Below are 24,587 nucleotides of genomic sequence, written 5' to 3'. Positions count from 1 at the left end.
CTTATGTTATGATGTATTGAGCACAGTAGTTTATCTAACCTCAAACAAACAAACAAAAAACCTCTTGTCATTCAGAGAACATTTAAAGTTAAAAATATTAGATCTATATTTTTTATGTAGAATTGGGTATAAAATCATTCTGAACCAAATACAATTGACTTTGTATTTTTACAAACGACTTTTTAAATGTTAAAGTAGACTCAGTAATTAAAACTTTTCTAAACCTGTTTTTATATTTTCAAACCATAATGGTTGTTACAATGTTATATGAATATAGAATTTTTTAGCTTCAAATCAAGATCATTGGTGACATAGAAAACTGACTTTTTTTTTTTTTTTTTGGTTTTTGGGCCACACCCGATGATGCTCAGGGGTTACTCCTGGCTATGCGCTCAGAAGTCGCTCCTGGCTTGGGGGACCATATGGGACACCAGGGGATTGAACCGCGGTCCATCCAAGGCTAGCGCAGGCAAGGCAGCACCTTACCTCTAGCGCCACCGCCCCGCCCCTGAAGACTGACTTTTGCCAAATCATTTGGTTGTTGTTGCTAACATTTAAGTAAGAAAACTACGCCAGTACATCTACTGGCACGGCTGCCCAAAATGATATAATTAGGTTGCAGAAGAGATCTGGCCTGGTCCCCTCATTCTATGGTATTTCCACCTCCAGCCTCATTTTCTAAAAATAGCTTATACAAAATTATGTTATTCGCTTGCTAACACAAAACCCATAAGGTATAAAACCGGAGTGCTATCTAACTTTAATGTATTTATTAATGTACATTATTAACAAAAGAATTGTGTTGTGCTTTCACTTCTCCTGGTGTCCAATATTTTAATTTCTTGGTTTCCTTAGCAAGGAAGAGAAGAATAAGAAAAGAGGTACATCAGAAAGTTAGACAGTAATGTAAACATTACACACACAACTAGTCAAATTTCTCTTTAATTCCAAAGATACTATCATCAAAAGAGTAATATGTAAAACAAAGTATACATCCCTAAGAATCCATAGTTACCCTATATATATTTTCACAGCAACTAAGATCCATAGTTTACCCTAATATATATTTTCACAGCAACTAGTGATACAGGTCCATCCATTTTCTACAGTTAGGTCAGTTTGCATTGAGTATGCTTTGAGAATCATGTCATTTTACTGTAGTAGACTAAAACCTTGCACTATCAGAGAAATGTACTTAGAAATGTTTGATGATGGGGCCAGTGAGGTAGCGGCTAGAGGTAAGGGTGTCAGCCTTGCAAGTGCTAGCCAAGGAAGGACCCGCAGTTTGATCCCTGGCGTCCCATATGGTCCCCCCCAAGCCAGGGGCAATTTCTGAGGCACTTAGTCTGGAGTAACCCCTGAGCCATCAAATGGGTGTGGCCAAAAAACAAAACAAAAAAAAGAAATGTTTTTGATGATGTGTTCATTTTAACACCTGTATACAAAGATATCTATTTATGTTAGGCAATGAAATAATTCCTATTATCAAAAGACAATATGTTCGTGCACACAAGGTGGCTGCATGGTCTTAAAATATTTACACAGTTTATCATTGATCAAAGTGCAGATTCTTCCATTTTCTCCACATCAGTCTTGCTTCTTAGAGATGCATCCTTCCATTTCTACAACTTTTAGGACCATCCCTTATATTTTTTTTTGTGTCCTTATTGTTCTTTATGCTCTGTTCAGAAAGGGCTTTTGGTCTAAATTCCTTTCCCACCACAGAAGATTCAGTATTCTCTGAATCCAAGACTAGATATAGATGTACTCCCAATTCAGCCATGAGTTGTGGAGCCCTCGTCATTGAGTTTGGTTGCTCCCATCATCATATGTTTCCATTAAGACCTTGTACCTAAAAATACACAGTTCATGGTATTTATATATATTTAAAACAACAAGAAGAAGGAAGGAAGGAAGGAAAGGAAGGAAGGAAGGGAAGGAAGGAAGAAGAAGAAGAAGAAGAAGAAGAAGAAAGAAAGAAAGAAAAGAAAGAAAGAAAAGAAAGAAAGAAGAAGAAAGAAAGAAAGAAAGAAGAAAGAAAGAAAGAAAGAAAGAAAGAAAAGAAAAAAGAAAGAAAGAAAGAAAGAAAGAAAAAAAGAAAAGAAAGAAAAGAAAGAAAGAAAGAAGAAGAAAGAAAGAAAGGAGAGAGAGAGAGAGGGGGGAGGGAGGGAGGGAGGGAGGGAGGGAGGGAGGAAAGTAAATGAACAATAGAGTTATTTTAACAAAGAGTCATCAGCTTGTTGCACCTCAGTTTGAGAGGCCAGAGAGCACAGCGGAAGGGCATTTGCTTTGCATACAGCCAACCTTGGGCTGATGGTGGTTCAAATCCCAGCATCCCATATGGTCCCCTGAGCCTGCCAGGAGCGATTTCTGCGCACAGAGCCAGGAGTAACCCCTGAACACCGCTGGGTGTGACCCAAAAAAACAAAAACAAAAAAAGACTTCTGGGTTTATAAGAGAGTTTCTTGGAAATCACTCAGTTTGCACATTTGCAAATAAGTAGCTAGATTAAATATTGAACTGTATTCCTTTAAAGCAACCTTTCTGAGAGGCTAAGATTCATATTACCATGAAAATTGTTAGTGTTATCTGGTTTCATGTATACTAAATCAAAAGTCATGGTGTTCATGGAGCTTTTTGTATGTATTTAAAATTCTGATTATTTTAAAGGGAGGGTAGCCTTTAATGTTCAGTACTACTTAATATAATGTAATATATAATAATCTAGCCTTCAATTTTTTCACTCCAGTGTAATGAGGTGTATGTGTTTTTAAAAGACACTCCAGGGGCTGGAGAGATAGCATGGAGGTAGGGTAGGGCATTGCCTTGCTTGCAGAAGGACAGTTGGTCAAATCCGGCATCCCATATGGTCCCCAAACCTGCCAGGAGTGATTTCTGTGCGGAAAGCCTGGAGTAACTCCTGAGTGCTGCCGGGTGTGACCCAAAAACCAAAAAAATAAAATAAAAATAAATAAAAGACACTCCAAATATTAAAATATTTTTAGATGTGAATTGGGGTAGTTGATGTCTTCATCTTTAGAATAAGTTTTTTGTATATGAGGAACAACACTCTTTGCTTAACAGGGGTCTCAAACTCGCGGCCCCCGGGCACAAACGGCCCTCCGTACAACATTCTGTGGCCCTGCCCTATAGGAATCTTTTTTTGTTTTGTTTTAGTTGTTTGGGTCACACCCCCATTGTTCAAGGCTTTCTACTGACTTTGCACTCAAGGATCACCCCGACTTTGCCTCCTGCGGCCCCCAGATAAAGTGAGTTTGAGACCACTGGCTTAGAGTTTTCTGTTATCATTCTAAAGAATTTACCTTAAATATATTTGTAATGCTAAGGTTTTGATTAAAAATATAAAATATAGGGCCGGTGCAATAGCACAGCGGTAGGGCACTTGCTTTGCACGCAGCTACCCAGGATGGACCTGGGTTTAATCCCCGGTATCCCATATGGTCCCCCAAGCCAAGAGCGATTTCTGTGTACATAGCCAGGAGTAACCCCTGAGCATCACCTAGAGTGGCCCCCAAAAACAAAAATAAATAAAAATATAAAATATAAAGAGAGATCCACAAGTTGGGTGAGGCAGCCCCAGGCGCCATGTTTCTAACCCCTCAGGCAGACGGATCTGATGAAGGGTGGTAGTGGAGAAATAATTCACAAGCAGTCAGATAGTTTCATCAGAGTCAGCTCGCTTCATTCTCTCATGGCTTTTCTCTGCCATGAGTCTAAGTGCCATGTCTGCCTAACTCATGTTTTTTTCCTTAGGAGCTCTCTCTTGCTGCTTTTTCTTTCTCTTTTTCTTTCTTTTTCTTTTGGCTTTTCTTCCCAAGCCAGCACCTTTTATTCTTTATTTAAAACAAGTTGTCCTATATACTTACCTGGCAGGGGAGATACCATGATCACGAAGGTGGTTTCCCCAGGGCGAGGTTTATCCATTGCACTCCGGATGTGCTGACCCATGCGATTTCCCCAAATGTGGGAAACTCGACTGCATGATTTGTGGAAGTGGTGGACTGCGTTCGTGCTCTCCCCTGAAAAAATAAAAATAAAAAAAAAAACTTGTCCTATTCCCAGGTGTGGGTGGGTCTGATCATCCCAGTGGGATTAACATCTCAAATGGGTGTGTGGGAAGTATTGCCTTACTCTGACCTGCCTTACTCCCCTCCCAATTTACCTTTATTTTGCTCAGAATGGGGAGTATAGAGAAAAAGAAGGCATAGAAATTTTAAATTTTTTCTAGAAATGAATAGAGAAGTGTTGGTTTTTAATACTAAGACAACTTGGCCTTTTTTTATTTAGCGTAGTTTTAGGTAATTATAATAATACTTTATAATAATAATGCACAGATATATCAATTAAGTGGGGATAAGTGAATCTTAAAAAGAATTCTTTGCTGAAAATCTTTACATTTTTCAGATTGAACCGTGAAGGATTATCATTTTAAGGTATTTGCTTATAATTAATTGGGAGTGGAGCACTGCCTGTTCAGTCCCAGATGTCATCACATTGCATTATTCAGGCAGCTCTCACCAACAATTCCAAAGATTCCTTCTTAGCCAATGTCTCAGGCACAGTGCTACTTTCCATTAACTTCAGAAAAAAACTCCTTTATTGTGTCACTTCTTGCTAAAATGTCTTAAATGCTTCTTCATTGCCTGGAAGATAGAAACCTGTAAATGGATGGTACTGATTTTATATTATGACAGTAGTTTCTTACTCGATTCCTCTCTGTACTCCCCTAATCTTCATTATCTCACATAGTTAATGCCTGATTGTGCATGTTATTTTTCTCAGTTTCATCTTCTTTGAAACATCTTGTATCCTAAATCATAGGATATTGATCATACTTTCTAAAAGTTCCTAAAATTTTTAAAGTGCATTGCATTATTCAGTGCATTTTATCAGTATATTTTTATATTCTTTCATATTTGTCACATTCATCTGTACATTTATTATGGGAATATCACTCCTGTATCAATGATTATGTATTCATTGAATATAGAATGCAAAACATCTTGGGACAGAGCGGTAGCACAACGGGTAGGGTGTTTGCCTTACATTGCCTGACCCAGGACAGACCTGGATTTGATCCCTGGCATCCCATATGGTCCCTCAAGCCAGGAGCGATTTCTGAGCACATAGCCAGGAGTAACCCCTGAACGTCACCAGGTGTGACCTAAAAACAAACAAAAAAGTTTAAAAATATAATGCGACCAGAGAGATAACACAGCAGTAGGTTATTTGCCTTGCATGCAGCCAATCCAGGATATATGGTGGTGCATCCATATGGTCCTCCGGGCCTGCCAGGAGCAATTTCTGAGCACAGAGCCAGGAGTAATCCCTGAGCATCGCCAGTTGAGATCCAAAAACAAACAAATAAAAAAATGTAAAACATCTTTTTTATTTCCTTTATGCTTACCCTTTTTTTTGAGAGGCAGAAATTATTTATTAAGTGAAAACACCTTAGCCTTATAAATAACAGCTTAAATGGAACTGCAGTATATATATATATTTTTTTTTTAATTTTTATTGTGACCAAAGTGCATTACAGATCTTTCACTGCATCATTTATGGTACATAGTGAAAATGAATGAGGGGCATTCCCACCACCAGTGCTGTCCTTCCTCCACCCCTGTTCCCAACAAGCTTTTTAAAACAGATCCTTAACAGGTCTGTCAAAGAAATTAGAGAAGAAAAACTTGTTTTTAATGTTACCTTGGTATTTTCATATTACCCCATTCTTGTTAATATTTTTAACTCAAAATAAACATTTATTGGCATCTTTAAAATGATAATTATGTAGCCAGAACTATAGTACAGTGGATAGAGCAATTGCCTTGCATGTGGCCAACCCAGTTCTGATCCCTGGTACCTCATATAGTCCCCCAGGACCCTGAGCGCAAACCCCTAAGAGTAAGCCCTGTGTACTGACAGGTGTGGCCTACAAAAAAATATTGAGAGAAAAAGAAATAAAAAGTTTTTTCTTAGCACTCATTCATGTATTCATCCATGAACTCATTTCCTCATATCTTCGGTCTGTCCTTGGCATAGTTCTTCAGTAGTTCCCTCAAGAAATTTCAGAGACAAGGGCTGTTTCATACTCCAAGAGAAACTAGATATGGATTAAATGGCTCATCCTAGTACTGCTGTTCTCAGATTGCTGGTTTCAGAGCTGTGCTCTCTGTTGTCAAGAGGCCCATCTCATTCTTGTTTTTACAGAGGTACTGCTTGCTATCACCCTTGTCAGAGGAGTTGCTGCATTTAGTTTAGTATTTTGAAGCTTTCCAAACATAGAAAAGCAATAATCGTAAAGACCACGTTCCCTTTTTTTAGGTACCAGTAAAAGTTTTGCCTCGTTGTTTTCCTTCTTGTACTCACTTTGGGGGGGGGGGGTTGGGTAGGGATGGAAGGAACCACACCCAGCTGTGATCAAGGCTTATTCCTAGCTGCTGGGCTTGAACCTGGATCAGCTATGTGCGAGGCAAGCACTCTTCTCGCTATACAGTCACCCCAGCCCCACTTACAGTTTTTTGTTTTGTTTTGTTTTGTTTTGCGGGTCACACCCGTTTGATGCTCAGGGGTTACTCCTGGCTAAGGGCTCAGAAATTTCCCCTGGCTTGGGGGGACCATATGGGATGAGGGGGGATCGAACCATGGTCCTTCCTTGGCTAGTGCTTGCAAGGCAGACACCTTACCTCTAGCGCCACCTCGCCTGCCCCCCACTTATAGTTTTTAAACCACTTGAAGATGAGTGTCAGCCTACATGGTACCTACTCACCCCAGAACATTTAAGAATGAATTTTGTGTGTATGTGGCACCAGTAATTATATTTCACTAGGCAACCAACATAATGTGCTCAGTACACACTGGACTCTTGGATTTGAACATAGGACCATATGTTTATAAGGTTGCTATGCAGATGCTCTAAGCCACTATCCTATACTTTCAGGGCAAAGAATGAAGTTTTTTTTAACAGTAAGGATATTTTCAGTATTATCATACACTTAGAACCTCTATTATTCGAGTAATACTATCTAATCATCGTTCTTGTAGTTTCATTATTCTTACGTGTCTTTCCTAGCCTTTTTTTCCCTTTTTTTAATTGATTTTTGTTTATAGGCTTATTTCATATATGTAGTAGTTTTAGTATTTATTTTTTTCTAACACATTTCTTTTTGGATTTCAAATACCATTGACTTTTAGATTATGCCTATTTCCGTTAGATTTCCTTAATTTATGTTAAGTGTGTGATCATAATCTGTTTATGGGGGTTGTCTTGGGCTGCAGTATATCAGAAGGCATCTAATGCTGATCTTAAATTTCTGATTTGTAATTCTCTGCAACAAAGACTTAATTTTTTTCGTTTTTAAATAGATGACAACAGAACGGCCTTTTATTCAGAAGCTTTTTCGTCCTGTGGCTACAGATGGACAATTAACCACACTAGGTGATCTCCTGAAAGAAGTTTGTCCTTCTGCAATTACTTCTGAAGGTAATATGATCAACAATGTTTAAAGATTCCTTGTACATCTTTTTGTGAGATGGCACAAACATTCTGTATTTATAAATAGTAGTTATTGGTTAGGTTCCTCTGGGAAAATATTTTTATTTCCTTGTGGAGAAAACCAGAATACTTTACCATTTTATAAATTTACCATTTTATAAATGAATACTTTATCAATTTATAAATTATGGACACTAGTAAATAAAAAATTGATTTTCTTTGGCAAAATAAAATACATTTTGGGGGCCAGAGTGGTGGTGCAGCAGTAGGGCGTTTGTTTGCCTTGCACATGGCTGACCTAGGATGGACCACGGTTTGATCCCCCCCTGGTGTCCCATATGGTCCCCCAAAACCAGAGGCGATTTCTGAGCGCAAAGCCACGAAGTAACCCCTGAGTATCATCGAGTGTGGCCCAAAAATCAAAATAAAATAAAATATATTCTTAAAATTAATTTTTTTCTTTTGGTTTTTGGCCACTTCCGGTGGTGCGCAGGGGTTAATCCTGGCACTGTGCTCAAAAATCGCTCTTGGCAGGTTCATGGGATCATCTGGGATGTCAGGGATCAAACCGGGTTCATCCTGGGTCTGCCACGCACAAGGCAAAAGCATTACCACTGTGCTATCGCTCCAGCCCTTAAAATTAATTTTTTTTAAATCAAATCTCTGTGGGGCTGGAGCAGTAGCACAAGCTGTAAGGCATCTGCCTTGCATGCGCTAGCCTAGGGCAGACCGTGGTTCTAACCGCGGCATCCTATTTGGTCCCCCAAGCCAGGAGCGATTTCTGAGCACATAGCCAGGAATAACCCCAGAGCGTCACGGATGTGGCACAAAAAAAACAAAAATAAATAAATAAATAAAATAAAATCTCTGGGTTTTTATTTTTGCAATCAGTTATGGTCAGTATTTTTTTGTTTGGGGTTGGTTTTGGTTTTGGTTTTGGGGCCTCACCGGATAAAGCTCAGGGATCACTCCTGGCTATGACTCAGAAATTGCTTGGGGGACAATATGGGATGCCAGGAGATCAAACCGAGGTCCATCCTGGGTTAGCACATGCAAGGCAGATGCCCTACCATTTGTGCCACCGCTCTGGCCCCTGGTCAGTATTTTTAATCTTGCACTATTTTTACATCCTGTAAAAATATTTTTAACTTAAAAATATTTTCTTGCATTTAGTTGATTTTTTTTTTTTTTTTTTGGTTTTTGGGCCACACCCGGCGCTGCTCAGGGGTTACTCCTGGCTGTCTGCTCAGAAACAGCTCCTGGCAGGCACGGGGGACCATATGGGACACCAGGATTCGAACCAACCACCTTTGGTCCTGGATCGGCTATTTGCAGGGCAAACGCCGCTGTGCTATCTCTCCGGGCCCTGATATTTTAACGTTTAAAATATTCAGTTATAGGACCTGAGAGAGAGTACAGTGGGGTAGGGTGCTTAGCTTGCATGGTTTCCCCAAGCCCACCAAGAATGATCCATAAATAGATCTAAGCACTGTTGGGTGTGGTTCAAAATTCCAGATTTCCCCCATCAAAATATATTGAGAAATGGATATGTATCTTGATGCATTTTCTACTACATTCTAATTTTATCTTATGCTATGGCACTGAATTAGTCTACTCAAGAACTTGTCTTATTTCTTCTCATTTTAGGTTAAAATTGTTTTCTGTAGGCAAAGAAATTTTATTTATATATATAAAAAATATATACATATACATACAGCTTTTATTTTCTTAATTGCAACATAAGGGATACTAAGAACATGGAGAGAACATAGAAAAAAACTCACATAACTCAGCAGAGGCCAATAATATATACAAATATATACATTTGAATGTTTCAGAGGAATGTGTTTATGTGTATTTTCAAAGCTGTGGTTTGGTTTGGTTTTGCAGGTCACACTTAGCCATATTCAGGGCTTACTCCTGTCTCAGGAATTGAACTAGTTGGCCATATGCAAGGGAAGTATCTTTATCTCTCTAACTCTAAAGCTTTCTTTAAAAAATAGTAATACTGGGCCAGAGAGATAGCACAAGCCTTGCATGCAGTCAATCCAGGATGGACGGTGAAATGGTGGTTGAAATTCCGGCATCCCATGTGGTCCCGCGCCTGCCAGGAGCGATTTATGAGTGCAGAGCCAGGAATAATCCCTGAACACTGCCAGGTGTGACCCAAAAATCAAAAAAATAAATAAAAAATAGTAATACTCTGGCCTTCATGATTATATTAACTATACTCTGATCTTCAATATATTACTGAGTAATCAATAATTATAGTTAATTGATCAATTACCCTAGTCCTATTATTACTATAGTGAAAATTATAGTGCATATTACTGTATTTTTAATATAATGTGGAATCTTATATGCATTATATAGAAAAATGTTTCAGTTCGACTTATTTTCAAAAAAAGTATTTAAAAATAAATATATATGACTAGGTGTTTCGTATTAGCATGTTGTCAGTTGTGGTATTGCAGTATTGTGCAGCTTGAATCTCTACTTAGTTCAAGTGTCTTGTTTCTAAAGATGTTGTAGCTTGCCTTAAATAATATAGCTTGCCTAATAAAAAGAAGTTTAAACAGTGGAATGGGGGTTGGGGATGAATGGTGATATTCCAATGTTTCAATGACTGATGGAGTTGAGAATATGTATTATATTTTAAAAGATCTTACTCTATCATTAATTATCACTAATTAATTATCGCTGAGGTAGACTACAGGTTAGTGTTTTTTAAATGGTTTCTAACATATCTTCATATCACTAGTGCTAGGATAAATGTTTACTTACTGTTACAATCAATTTTTGGTATATTCACTCTGATACATTTTGATCCACAAATTTTGACTTAAGTATGGCATTAAATTGATTATAATACTGTCAAAGAATTCTAGTTTGTCTTCCTTGATTTTGAAATTTGTGTTTGGTAAGTCTTTTGTTTCCAACTGATCTCTTCCTACTCTAGATTGCCACTAACAAGTTTTCTGTCTTTGTAATTTACTTCGTATGGCTATTTCACATAAAGTCATACAGAAGCTTATGTTTCTGTCTAGTTAGCATTATGTTTTGGGATTTTATTCACTTTGTAGACTATTAATCAATAGGCTTTTATCCTTCCATTGCTAAATAGTATTCCATTGGGGATACTGTGGATATCCTACTGTGTTCATTTACCAGTGGACATTTGGATGTCTTCAACTTTTCACTTTATAACTAATACTGCTATGAATTTTCATATATAGGCTGTTTTTGTTGTGTAGTCCCTAACTTCTTTTTTGTTTTAATTAAACACCTTGATTACAAATATGATTGTACTTGGGTTTCAGTCATGTAAAAAACACCCCCCTTGGGGCCGGGCGGTGGCGCTGGAGGTAAGGTGCCTGCCTTACCTGCGCTAGCCTAGGGCGGACCGCGGTTCGATCCCCCGGCGTCCCATATGGTCCCCCAAGAAGCCAGGAGCAACTTCTGAGCGCATAGCCAGGAGTAACCCCTGAGCATCACAGGGTGTGGCCCAAAAAACCAAAAAAAAAAAAAAAAAAAAAAGAACACCCCCCTTCACCAGTGCAACTTTCCCATCATCAATGTCTCAAATCTTCCTCCTCCCCACCCCACCCCCGCCTGTACTCTAGACAGGCTTTCTACTTCTTTCATTCATTCACATTGTTAGGATAGTTCTCAATGTAGTTATTTCACTAACTTCACTCATCATTCTTGTGTTGAGCTTCATGTCGTGAGCTGGACCTTCCAGCCCTCTTCAGTCCCTAACTTTTTAAGTTGTTGGAAGTCAAATAGTTTTTTTTAATTTTGCGTTAAAATAGATTTTTCATGGTTTATTTAAAGTTTGATTTGCCTACCTATTTTAATATCTGTATGCCCAGAGATGCATTAAAAATTGCGTACACCAAGATTATAAATTTCAGTGCCACTGTAAACACATTAGTGTAATAAAATTTTAAATAAAATACAGAGGAAAATGTAAATATTTAAACATTTAAAATTTTCTGGATCAGAGCAGTAGTACAGTGGGTAGGGTGCTTGCCTTGCATGCAGCTGGTCTGGGTTGAATCCCTGGCATTCCATACAGTCCCCTAAACCCACCAGGAATAATTATTGAATACACAGACAGGAGAAAGCCCTGAGTATATCCAAGTGTGACTCAAAAACTTAAAAAAAAAAATTGAACACATGCTTTGAGATGGCACACTTTTTCAGAATGCACATTCATGCCCTGTCGCCGCATTCCAGATCCTAATATGTATAAGATTGATGCCACTCTGCACAAGAATTGACACTGAGATTTTGGAGGCTTAATACTTTTAAGACTGGGTCATATTCTAGCCTAAGATTACAAAAACATCCATTTAAAAAATATTTGCAATCTGTATTCATTACAGCACTTAGTACAATAAGCAGGACAAAGAAACAAGCCAAATGTCCAGTGACTAATGAACGGAGAAAGAAGTTCTAGTATAGATACACAATGGAATACTATGCAGCTATAAGAAACAATGAAATCATGCAGTTTGCTACAGTGTGGATGAACCTGGTAGGTATCATGTTAAACAAAATAAGTCAAAAGGAGAAAGACAAATACCAAATGATCTTATATATCTGTAGTACTTAGAGAAATAAAACAAGAGAATAGGCAGTAATAACTGATGACAAACACTCTGCCCTGGATTACAAAACAGATTACAGAGGTCGAGAGGGTGGGGAGGAATGAAGAGGTCAAGGTGAAGTAGCATAAGAAGAGTAGTAGAAGTATTGAGTATTGTACTGTGGTGTCAGTGGGTACAGTAATTACATGAAAACCATAAAAGTTGACACTAATGTAAACATGTTACCTTAAATACAGCAATTAAAAACAAACTAGCCTAGGCCAGGGCTGCCTGTCACTCTTTGGTAGAGCATGTATGAGACTCAGAGTTCAATGACACCCACCCTTCCAAGGAAAGAATGAGAAAAGATTCTGATCTACATGTGTCTCCTACTGTGCTTGCTCTTTTCTTGAAGATGTTGCGTGTCTTCCCTTCCGTTTTAGCTTGTTCGTTTTGAAGAGGTGATCAGTGAGAACACCACTGTCCACTTAGACCCACAAACCTGACTCTGGGCCATTTTAGATGCTCGTGGATATCTTTGTATATCAGACTTCTTCCTAATAGAACTGCCTTTTTTATATTAATAAGGGAACATGCATCTTTAATTGGAATGATACAAGTAGCATCTGTAACTTGGAACTGCTAGTAGATGCTACTAGGAGGTTACATTTCTAATATCATTATCTTATCTTTGAAGACATTATTACTTTCTTTTAAAGTAACTTTATAATAGGAAAAAAATTCTCATTTCAAGACTTGTGGAGAGTATTCAAAACACCTAGTCACTGTTTTAGTAAAGAATTGTTTACTATGTACTTTGGTACACCTGGGTATTGTCACAGGTGAAGCATTTTGAAACACCTGTACCGACTTCTGTTGAAAGCGAAAGACTTTAAAACTGGGTGTGTATGAATGAGAAACTGGCTGTCATCACATGGTAAAAAGAGAAAGTACTTCATAAAAGTTTTGTGGTACCATTGTCTCCTCTTTACAAGTGATTCATGCAGGAAGGAATTTTGTTTCATTTCATCATATGAAGTAGAATGTACTTATATTTATGAAGACTTGCTTTAGGTCATTGTTCTTGTGGAGCAACTAATGATGAGTTGCTTTGTGTGTTTCTTTTTTCTTTTGTAAGTAGCTAAAGAAGTTAGCCAAGGTAGAGGTAACAGGAAATAACAAAAGGTGAGCTCAGGTAACTTGTTTTTGTGGTGTCAGCTGTAGTTAAAATGACTCAGAGGTAGACTGAATCAGACTTGATGTGAAATAGTACTTTTGTTCATTAAAAACAACTCACAAAAAAAATTAAAAGCCATCGTTATTATTCATTTGCTTTGAGAATACAAAACCACTAGTAAACTGGGCCTATAAGAATAAAAATGCCCATTTTTGGTTTATAAACTTTCAAGGTTTATAACTTTGTTCATTGGACTGTTGTATTTTTGTTTGGTTTGGTTTGGTTTTGGTTTTGGTTTTGGTTTTGGTTTCTGGGCCATATCTGGTGACGCTCAGGGGTTGCTCCTGACTATGCGCTCAGAAATCGCTCCTGGCTTGGGGAACCATATGAGATGTCAGGGTATCGAAGCGCGGGCAAGGCAGATGCTTTACCCCTTGTGCCACCACTCTGGCCCCTTGGACTGTTGTAACAGTTGGGCTCTTTTATCCTAAATTTATATTTGAAATTATACTAGCGGAGCATGTTTATATGGAAACAAATTTACTTCTTGTAACCCAGTAGTAAAGGTTATGTGTATCTTTCTTTCCTAAATAGGTTTTATTCACCATTGTCTTCTTTCCATTTCTATATCAGCTTTGCTTCCTGGAGTTTATTCATTGAGATCTTTCCCCTGAAAATGTAATTCTGCTTTTTTCACATTTAATTTTTATTTTTGGTATGCTTCTATACCTTTATCCTGTTTGGGTTAGATAATTTTTTTTCTTTCCTTTTTTTAAGATGTGGGTTGGGGAGAACGGTTTAGGAATACACTTGACAATATTCAAAGAGCTACTCCTATAATTCTTGTCTTTTCCTACAGTGCTTGGGCCCCATTGGGTGCAAGGGATCAAACCATGAGCATCCTGACGCAAGCACCTTAATGTTAACCTGTACTCTCTCTCCAACCCCAAATTGATTCAGGTTATTTATTATATAAAATAAGGATGTTTTCTACTACCAGTCTTATAGGATAGTTGTTTATAGTGTGTTGGATCTCAAACCCAGGTTCTATGGCACCTATATTTTACCACTAAGCCCCAGGGCTTAATTGAACCAAAAGTTTGTGATGTTCCATTGTATTTTTCTAAAATCGCTCATAACGTATTTCTTTTTATAGTTTTGTTAGTATTTACAAATGACGGCTCATAAGAAATTTAAAGTAGTTAGAAACAGGTTTTCTTTTTTTCTTGTTCGTTCATAATCTACTCCACAGAGACCAAGTTTGTTTAGAACTTTGGTGATCTGCCTATAAGTAGAATGTAAATGAACTCAAGTGTGGTCAGATACTGTAACTGCTTATACCTCAGCTTATGGCAAGAGTTCATGTCACTGATTTTTACTTTTTGTCAGAAGTTGACTTCTGGAGTGCGGCTTTGGTAAAAAAGTAAATGAATTTATGTTGATATAGTCACTGTAGTCAGCTTGCTTACATACTTGGTATATAAGAATAAAAACCTAAAGTGAAGGGCTGGCGTGATGGTGCAGTGGGAAGGCTCTTGCCTTGTATGCAGCTAACCAGGGTTCGGTCTTTGGCATCCCTTATGGCTCCCTGATTTTCATCAGGAGTAATTCCTGAGCACAGAGCCAGAAGAAACCCATGAGCACTCTCGGTGTGATAACAAAACTTAAGTGAAGAGGTTAGATTCTAAAGCATTGCTGCTAGTGAAAGTTTTTACTGGAGACTATAAGCAACTGATCACACATTTATTTAAAGAATCAATAATCCACAAGCAACTGTGGCTATTGGGCCAGGCAATACCAGAATCAATCTTACCCGTCAGTCATTCCACACATTCTGCTCTTAATTTGTCTATTTCTCACTGGATATGTATGCAGTGAGGGGAAACCACATGGTAGCATTCACAGTGGAATACAAAAAGTTGGTCAGATGAGTAAGATCTACTACAGTTATGTTGGACAGAGACTATTAGGCTCAGCTTAAATTTAGTAGTTATTAAAGAATTTTCCTTTCTCAAATTGATCATTATACCATCAAATTTTAAACTAAAGTGTGTCCAATTTTTTGCCTTGATTATTTTTCTTCCCTGTCTTTTTTTTTTTTTTTTTTTTTGGTTTTTGGGCCACACCCGTTTGACGCTCAAGGGTTACCCCTGGCTATGTGCTCAGAAATCGCCCCTGGCTTGGGGGGACCATATGGGACGCCGGGGGATTGAACCGCGGTCCTTCCTTGGCTAGCGCTTGCAAGGCAGACACCTTACCTCCAGCGCCACCTACCCGGCCCCTTCTTCCCTGTCTTGTGCTTTGTTCTAACTCACAAATCTTGGGAGAGAAGCCTCTTAATAACTTTAATCCACTGGCAGAAGTCTCCAGAAATCAAAGTAATCGAAGATGTTTGTTTTCAGTATTCTCCATTAATACAGATGATCAGGCTACTGTCAGAATGCTGCTGGCTTCCTAGTTATTACTCTTTATCTAAATCTCAAAAAGTTAAGTGAAATAGCCTGGCTTTTTAAAAAGCAGGAATAGAAATTTGCAGTTCATATTTCATCTTTACCCTTAGAAGCAAAAATCTCTTTCTAAAATACTAGCACTTGCAGGCACTTAAAAGCTAGTGATCTCTTCATTGAACAAATTCTGTGACACTCTGTCTGCTCAGATATTAGCAGTATGTTAATCATCTTATCCCCTATATTTTAAGTAAGACAAACATACCATTGGAGTAGACTGATCTGTGAACAAGGATTAAAAAATATTTCAATTTATGTTTTCAGGTTTTGGGATAGGAGGAGAAGGGCTGGGGACCACACTCATCTGTGCTCATGGGCTTACTCCATATGCTATTCTGGGGATCAAATCTAGGTCACTAATGTGTAAGTCAGGGCTCTACACACTGTTCTATCTCTATCCCTGTTTTGTTGTTTTTATTGTTGTTTTTTAATGAGCGAGATGGGGTTATTTTTACAGATTTCTCCTATTACTTATTTATTTTTTAATAATATCTTTAAGCATAATTACAAACATGTTTGTAGTTGGGTTTCAGTCATATAAAAGAACACACACCCCTCTTCACCACTGTAACATTCCCACCACCAATGCCCCAATCTTGCTACTCCCCCATTTACTCCCTGTCTGTATTTGTGACAGGCATTCTATTTCTGTCACTTACTACCATTTCTCCCCATTTTTATCTTGAAACAGGTGGCTTTTAGTTTTCTAAGTGGCCTTACACTCAATTTGATATAAATTTCTTTTTATTATTTTCTCAATTACATGGTATTTGTTAGCTTAAATTTTTTCTTTAAAATGGACGCGGTTTTTAAATTTTGAGGCAAATTTCTGGAGATAATAAGTTGGGCAGAAATAATATATCGTATTTATAGATAAAATATATGTGGCATGTATTAATTGATATTATATGTTTATTAAGAATTGTACTGTTAAGAGAGTATAGATCTGGGAGAAATTAATACACAACACTCTCCTTCTGTTTGTGATCATAGGATAAAAGCTCTGTGAGCTTGTATATGTTCATTTTTACTGCTACATCATGTAGGCTGCTCTTAAGATTGAGATCTCATTCTCCAGGAAGCATTTCTGTCTTAAGATCAATTGCCCTTTTAAAATCAGCGTTTGATGTATTCCTTTGGCTATATCCTGGCTTGGTTAACCCTCTTTGACCTGACCTCACTGAACATTGCTGCTGAGGCTGAGTCAGAATCCTTCAGCATGATGTATGTACTTCAGATCTCAGCCTGTGGCCTTTTCTTGTCGATGGATTCAATTAGTTGCATTTTACTAATGAACCTATCAGAGGCTCAAGAATTTGTCAGGCAGAACAAAACTCTTCAGACTAGTAGTAGTAATCAAAAAGCTCATCTTTTTGTTTAGAACTTTTCCAGAAGTATGGGTACTTTCTGAAACTTTTACCTTCAGTATCAGACATTCCAAGAATAGGAAATGAAGTCATTTTCTGCTGAATTAATAATATAAATGTGAAGCCACAAAGCTAAACACAATGTTGACCTTAATTTTCTGTCATTCCATAGTCATAGGTATGAATTAAAAAAAGAGTAGTTACTTAAACTGAAATTTTCTGATTAAAAGCATTTTCCCTTGAACATACACCCTCCATTTCTTCCTTGAAAAGAGATTTACCTGCTGTAGTAAGAATGAAACATATCTTATTAGAATCAAGTAACCAGTTTTTCAAAGACAAGTCAGGTATTATAGAAAAGTGGATGACAAATAAGGACCGAAATGCAAATTCAGATGGGAAATAAAAACCTCTAACGTGCAGATTCACCACTGCTGTGAGTTTTCCAATGATGATGTATTTTTAGTGGTTCGGTAGAGGGTTTGGAAATGCCTCTCACCTCCCCCCATCTGAATGGTCATGTATAGATCTTAAAAACAAAACAAAAAGAGAACCTTACTTAAAGTCTTTTAAGCTGTATAAACAGTAGGGTTCATTTGACATTCAAATGATGTGCTGATTTAATATACACATTAAGGATACCAGTAATTTATCCATGGGGCTTATAAGTACTTAGGGATAGGGCTGGAACGATAACAGAGTGGTAGGGCGTTTGCCTTGCACTCTTTTGACCTGGGACGAACCCGGGTTTGATCCCCGGCATCCCACATAGTTCCCTGAGCTTGCCAGGAGTGATTTCTAAGCACATAAATACTTAGGGATTTTTTTTTTTAGATTATTCATTTAGTTGTTTGCACAATTGAGTCTAGGTTTGCGTTGTTGTCTTCCCTTTTTTTATTAGCACATTCTAAATTTGTATATATTACTCTGCATAATAGGACACTGAGTAATTCAAAGTATAAAACAGGAAGCTAAATTCCCATATAACTTTATATGCCAGTCCCCTAATTAAATCTATGATCTTTGTATTTTTAGTCTTAAGTACTAAGAGAACTGCCTTATTCATGTAACTTTGTATGCAGGGAGTGGACTGAAATGAATATTATTTGCCTTCTGAATATAAGTTTTTAGAAACTGTTCTGCTAGAGCTGGAGAATAGGCATAATGGGCTGGAGTACATGCTTTTCATTGTAAGAGACCAGAGTTTGATTCCCAGCACATGTTCTCCCCCCACCACACACACACACACACACACACACACACACACCCAACACCTACCCTGAAATCTGATGGGTATGATCCAGAAAAAAAAAATTCCATAAAAGCTGGTCTTCTGTCTATACCTAATCTATAAAGAACATATTTGAACTGAGCCAATAAATAAGAGTGCAAAATTAGAGAATGGAATCACGATGAACCAACTCTATGCAGGGTTTTGTGCTAAGCTCTCGTACCTGGATATCTCACGCAAAAGCTAAAGTTTTTTTTTTTTTTAATAAAATCTTTATTTAAGCACCATGATTACAAGCATGATTGTAGTTGGGTTTCAGTCGTAAACAGAACACACACCCCTTAGCCACCATGTAAGAAGGAAATGGGGGCTCAGACTCAGTTTAAAGTTAAGTCATTTTCATGTGATTGCAAAGAAGTGAATTATGCTGATTTGAACTCAGCACTATTTTGCTCGTTTGTCATAAAAGTCTGATCTAGAACTGAAAGGCACTAGAGATTCCTTTTAGACCAGTGACTTACAAGATGACCCATGAAATTCTGTTAGAAAGCACCAGGGTGTGTCAGAAAGCCACAGTCTCAGACCACAGGAACAAAATCTTCCCCACCTTCACCTGGGTTAGACATTGGTTTTCTGCATAAAATTTATTCAAGAGAATATTTAAAAGAAAGTTTTTAAGACTTTATCCAAAGATTGATTCAAATGATTTAGAGAAAGTCCCATATCTTAAACACTTCTCCAACAGATTAGACACCTTCATTTAATTAAAAAAAAAAAAAGAAAAAGAAAAAGGAAATACCCTAAAAAGGATATGAAGCCTGCCCTGAATCCTTCATTACCAGAACTGGAATTCAAGTTACTTCCCAATTTCTCTTTGAGTAGCATTGTAATTATCTGTTCCCAGGCCCTTTTCTCTTTTAGCTATCTTTTATATGGTTGCATATTATACATTCATGTATCTCTGTTATAAACATCATTTTTATGCACATATTATAAATTACTATCATTTTAGATGCATGACTTGAGTAGCTTATGTTTTGGATGGGGGAGGCACACTGGCCATGCTTAGTTACTTCTGGCTCTACATTTTAGAGTTATACCTGATGGTGCTTATATGAGAGATCAGGGATCAAACTCAGGTCAACTGCATTCAAGTGCCCTACCCACTAACCAGTCCCACTAATCATAGAGATTAAAGTATCTTTTTCTTAAAATGTAACACTTCAACTGTAGGGAGAGGTCTCAGATGCCTGAATGTATGGCTTGCATGTAGGAGACTCAGGCTCCATGCCTGGCATCATGAGGAGCCATCCCCAGCACTAGACTAGGAGTAGCACCTAAGTGAATACTGCTAGGTGCAGCTCTAAATAGGCAAAGAAAAGTAACACTTTAACTCCCAGAGACTAAAACTGCTCACTTTAATTGCTAGATAAAAGTAAAGTTTAGTAGGTTATTGGTGATAAAAAAAATAAGTAGATGATACCTTTTACTACTTAGGCATGTAAGTAAAGATAATTGAAATTAGATTGTACTATGCTCTGTATTGATGTACTTTGAGAGTTATTATCTAACTCAAAGTAAATTACTTCTGTCCCTAAAGAAGATACAGGTCTCTTGGCTGGTTTTGACTTTTCCCTTCAATCTCAAGTATTTATCTATGAGCATACTTATATTTACTGGTTGAGTTAAAATAATTCTGCTTTAAAATTGCTACCTGGCAATAATACAGAATAATGTCATACATAATTCAAAGTGGTCAAGATAAGAAATGCCGTGAGATCTAAAAATTATGAAGAATTGTGTTTTTAATTTAGGTGTGACATAGAGAGACATGAAAGTATGGGATTTTGGGGGGAATCACACACCTGACAGAACTGAAAACTTATTCCTGACTATTCTCAGGGGTCACTTCTGGTAAGCTTAGGGGACCATACAGGGTTTCAGGGATTGAACCCACCTCAGCTACATGTAAGGTAACACCCTACCTGCTGTACTATCTATCACTCTAGCCCCCTAAGACATAAAAAATACCCTGGAGACGATTCTAGATTGAGAAAAAAAAAGGGGGGGGGATAGTTAATAAAGTCTAAATTATTACAACAGTGTTTTGTTAATGACCATGTTATGTAAAAGAATATTTTTATTAGAAAGTCCACAGTGAAATATTTAGGGGTAAAGAGCTCAGTGTTTCTTTTTGACTCTAAGATGATTCAGAAAAGAATATATATATACAGAATGATAAAGCAAATGGAAGAAAATATAAACAGTTGATGAGTCTAGGTGTAGGGGAATTCCTGGTACTATTTTTATAACCTTTCTATAAGTGTGAATGAAATGACATGAAAATAAAAGTTACCCTTTCATGTATCCTGTTGTAAAAGAATTGAACTGAACTAATTTACTAGAATACTGTCTTAATTGTTTTCCTGCTTTAAAATATTAGACAAATAGAAAACATCCTGAGAAGGTGAAATATGAAATAACATTTTCCCCCGAGTCATTTGCTTTGTAAATTTCTTATTCCCAAGTACTGAAATATAGATTCCCATTTGAAACACAAAGACATACTTACTAAAAACATGACTTACCATCAAGTGTTTCCTTTCTCCTGTTTAAGAAACAGATACAGATACCTATTATTTTTTCATTGCTTCATTTTGTTAGTTTTGATATTGACAAAATGTCTTGTCATGTTTTCTTGAAAATCATCATAGCATGAATTTTGAAGAGCACAAATATACTTATTGGTCTATCCAGAAACGTTTTGACTTTGTTAACCAAAAGCCCTTTACAGGTAGAACGGTTCTTCTGACACAACTTGCCATCATAAACTATTATCAAAATGTTTGTTTTCACAGTGTATCTTGTCAGCAACAAAGTCATCCAGGTTCTGAAAGCATTTACTGATTAATTTGCTCAGTCAGGTACCACTCTTGGCACTGTGGTTATGGTGATAAGACAGAAATCTATAGATGATGATGCATGCAATCCCATTCTCAGAATCCTTCTGGTAATAGTTGTGTTTATTGAGTGAAGTTGGGAGGGGGATCAATATGCACTGGTGAAATATTTGGATAAATGTAGATGCTGACTAAATATAATATTTTATCTCTTAAGCTATTATGTTGTGGAGTATGACAGACCCACTTCCTTAGTTGTCTAGTTAGAGATATTCTCTAGCCATCTTATTTCCATGAACCAGCCCCTGTCCTGCATGCAAGTCCATGAACAAGCAGTTAAGAACAAAGTAGTAGACAGGTTTTTAGCTTTTTACTCTGTAGACTGGCACAGTTCTTGGACTAGTGGTTGAAGACCACTGACAAGGTAAGTTCTAGATTGAACGAACAGTGGCTCCCAGTTCAACTGTTGAATCAGTATTGCTTATTCAGGTTTCTGATAACAGGACTTAACTGGGTTTGTTATACAACGTGTTCAAATGGTGCTTATGTTCTCCAGCTTCAACCTTTATACAACTCATAAACTACCCTTTTATGTAGTAGGGTTGGTCTTTCATCTTTTAAACAAGCTATACATTAGTAGATTTATGTTATACCTTTCAAATGTAGCTCCCTTATTTTGGTTTTAAGTTTTGAATTGTGACTTCTACCCTAGTTTAGAGTATCCAAAGTTACTGGTTGGTTTAGGAAAATCTGTACATGAGGAACTTTTACTCTTACCCCATGTTCTTTCATTTTTTGACTCAGTGCTAGTAGGAGGAAGATTCTGAGAATACTAAAATATTTCAAAGAAGTATAAATTAAAATATAAAGAGAATTATACCGGAAATGTTTTTACATATTCTAAGAAAAATTCAATATAGTAAAACCTTGGCAACGTATAACTTTCAAGAAGTGAATCATTTTATATATCGTGGGTTTATCCATTTAAATTTTTTAACTTCTAAAAGCAATTAGATATGCTTTGTATAGCTCAGTCTTTTATTTATAGATGATCACATCATATGAAGAACCAGTCATTGTACTGCCAATGTAATCACAGCTCTAAAAGGTAGGAATGGAGTAAACAGGATTGGCAGAAATTTTTTTTTCTTTTTTTTTAATTGCCTCCCACCACCCTCTATTGGCAGAAATTTTAAAACAATGAAAGTACTTTTAAATTAGAAGTATTCTCAGGTGGATCCTTTTTCCCAAAAGCATTTTTGAGGCGAGAGAAAGATAGTACAGCAGTTCAGTCGCTTACCCTGCCTGCAGTTGGCTTGGATTCAGTCTCCACATGTGTTCTCTGAACCCAGAGCCAGGAGTAAGCCCTACGTACAGCCAGGTATGTCTCTAAAATGGGACTTGGGGTAGCAAAAGTAAAAATATAATAAATGTTTTAAAAGTATTGTCATCAAGACCAATGATTCAGAGACTGATTTGGAACTTTATCTTTGGAATCCATAGTATTTTGTTAGGTGTTTTTTGTTTTGTTTTTAACTTGGACATTCTTTATCAATTCTCGGATGTTTTTATGTCCTTTTTTTTTTTGGTTTTTGGGCCACACCCGGTAACGCTCAGGGGTTACTCCTGGCTATGTGCTCAGAAGTTGCTCCTGGCTTGGGGGACCATAGGGGACACCGGGGGATCAAACCACGGTCCATCCAAGGCTAGCACAGGCAAGGCAGGCACCTTACCTTTAGCGCCACCGCCCGGCCCCTTTATGTCCTTTCTTATTGTCAAACTCTTGTCACTTCCCAGAGTGTGCTGCCTCTAAAAGGAAAAAGTGTAAATACTACTTTGAGTGTCTCTTTTTTTTTTTTTTGGTTTTTGGGCCACACCCGGTGACGCTCAGGGGTTACTCCTGGCTATGCGCTCAGAAGTCGCTCCTGGCTTGGGGGACCATATGGGAAACCAGGGGATCGAACCGCGGTCCATCCAAGGCTAGCGCAGGCAAGGCAGGCACCTTACCTTTAGCGCCACCGCCCGGCCCCGAGTGTCTCAATCTCAGGTTATCACCATACATCATCCACCTATCCCACCAGACTTCAGAGTTCAAAGAAAGCAAAAGTCATTATGAATAAAGGGAAAAGTAGAACGTTTTCTCTCTATTATAGTTCCATGAATGCCATATTTCCCTGTACTTCTTTCTCCAGGAAGCAGAGGGGATTAAATATTGTAGTTTGAAGATGCTAAAAGAAACAAGAATGACACATAAGCCTATTCCAAAGGGGGTTTGGTTTTGCTTTCTTTGTTTTTCTTTAACAGCCAAGGATGTTTCTGTTTAAAGAGTGTCAGTATAAAAATATCATATGAAATTAATAAAAGACAAAACACTAACCTAAAATGTGTAAAAAAGTTTGAATTTAAAAGAAAAATGCACTACTTCTCCCTTTTAATTCATGAATGGGTGGTAACAAAAATCAACCAGGTTTCATGACTAAAACTAGAATCCCTGAGTCAGACTTGTAGTTCCTTCTCAATAAAACTTTAACTCTTCTAAGTGTGTCTCTAAACTTTTGAATATATATATCTGTATGTATGTTTGAACTTTACTAAGCAACCTATACCTCTTCTATCTTATTAAACAGTCTTCCTAAGTAGTGGTCTTATTCTTGTTTTGTTTTGTTTTGTTTTTGTTTTTGGGTCACACCCAGCGGTGCTCAGGGGTTACTCCTGGCTGTCTGCTCAGGAATAGCTCCTGGCAGGCATAGGGGACCATATGGGACACCAGGATTCGAACCAACCACCTTTGGTCCTGGATCGGCTCCTTGCAAGGCAAACACCGCTGTGCTATCTCTCCGGGCCCTTATTCTTGGTTTCTAATCATTCTTCTATCTCACATATTTTAAGTATGAGCTGACCTATTTTGTGTACTGGTCGTTTTTTATAGCCCATTAGTACAGTTTTTAATGTGTAGCTAAAATAAATTTTGGTCAGTGGGTACATTGGGCTGTTTTCTCCCCTATGGTTTCATTAACGTCAATCGTAGGTATGCACAGTAATTAAGAAAGATTGAATACTTTCACATAGAGCAACAGAATTTTTTTTATCAGAATTCATTGTAACCCTCAGGTTTCTGTTTTGGGTGAGACATACTGCAACACTTGAACTTTCTCCATGTCCACATTTCCTGCTCTGGAGACGTCTAGGTTTGACCTGTTAAAGCTCTAAAATCTGCTTAATTTGCTAAGAAGTCTCAAAAGGCAACCAATTACCTTTCTCTGGTTGTTTTGATTTATTGATAATTGTTGGATTTCTTTC

General features: G+C 37.5%; 1 protein-coding gene and 1 non-coding gene across 3 annotated transcripts in view; both read left to right on the top strand.

Annotated features, from left to right (window-relative positions):
• ATG5 (autophagy related 5) overlaps positions 1-24,587 on the top strand; it is a 125,465-nt gene that overhangs the window by 99,458 nt on the left and 1,420 nt on the right. For both annotated transcript variants that reach the window (XM_049771222.1, XM_049771221.1), the window contains exon 7: positions 7,384-7,501. In XM_049771222.1, coding sequence (XP_049627179.1) covers positions 7,384-7,501 — 118 coding nt within the window. The remainder of the gene's footprint in view (positions 1-7,383; positions 7,502-24,587) is intronic.
• On the top strand, positions 3,880-4,043 carry LOC126007501 (U1 spliceosomal RNA). Its single transcript, XR_007495062.1, has one exon. It is a non-coding gene; the product is annotated as a U1 spliceosomal RNA (small nuclear RNA).

This window comes from Suncus etruscus, chromosome 4, assembly GCF_024139225.1.
Source record: "Suncus etruscus isolate mSunEtr1 chromosome 4, mSunEtr1.pri.cur, whole genome shotgun sequence".
In the NCBI taxonomy this organism is placed as follows: domain Eukaryota; kingdom Metazoa; phylum Chordata; class Mammalia; order Eulipotyphla; family Soricidae; genus Suncus; species Suncus etruscus.
This window is presented reverse-complemented; position numbering and strand designations above follow the sequence as displayed.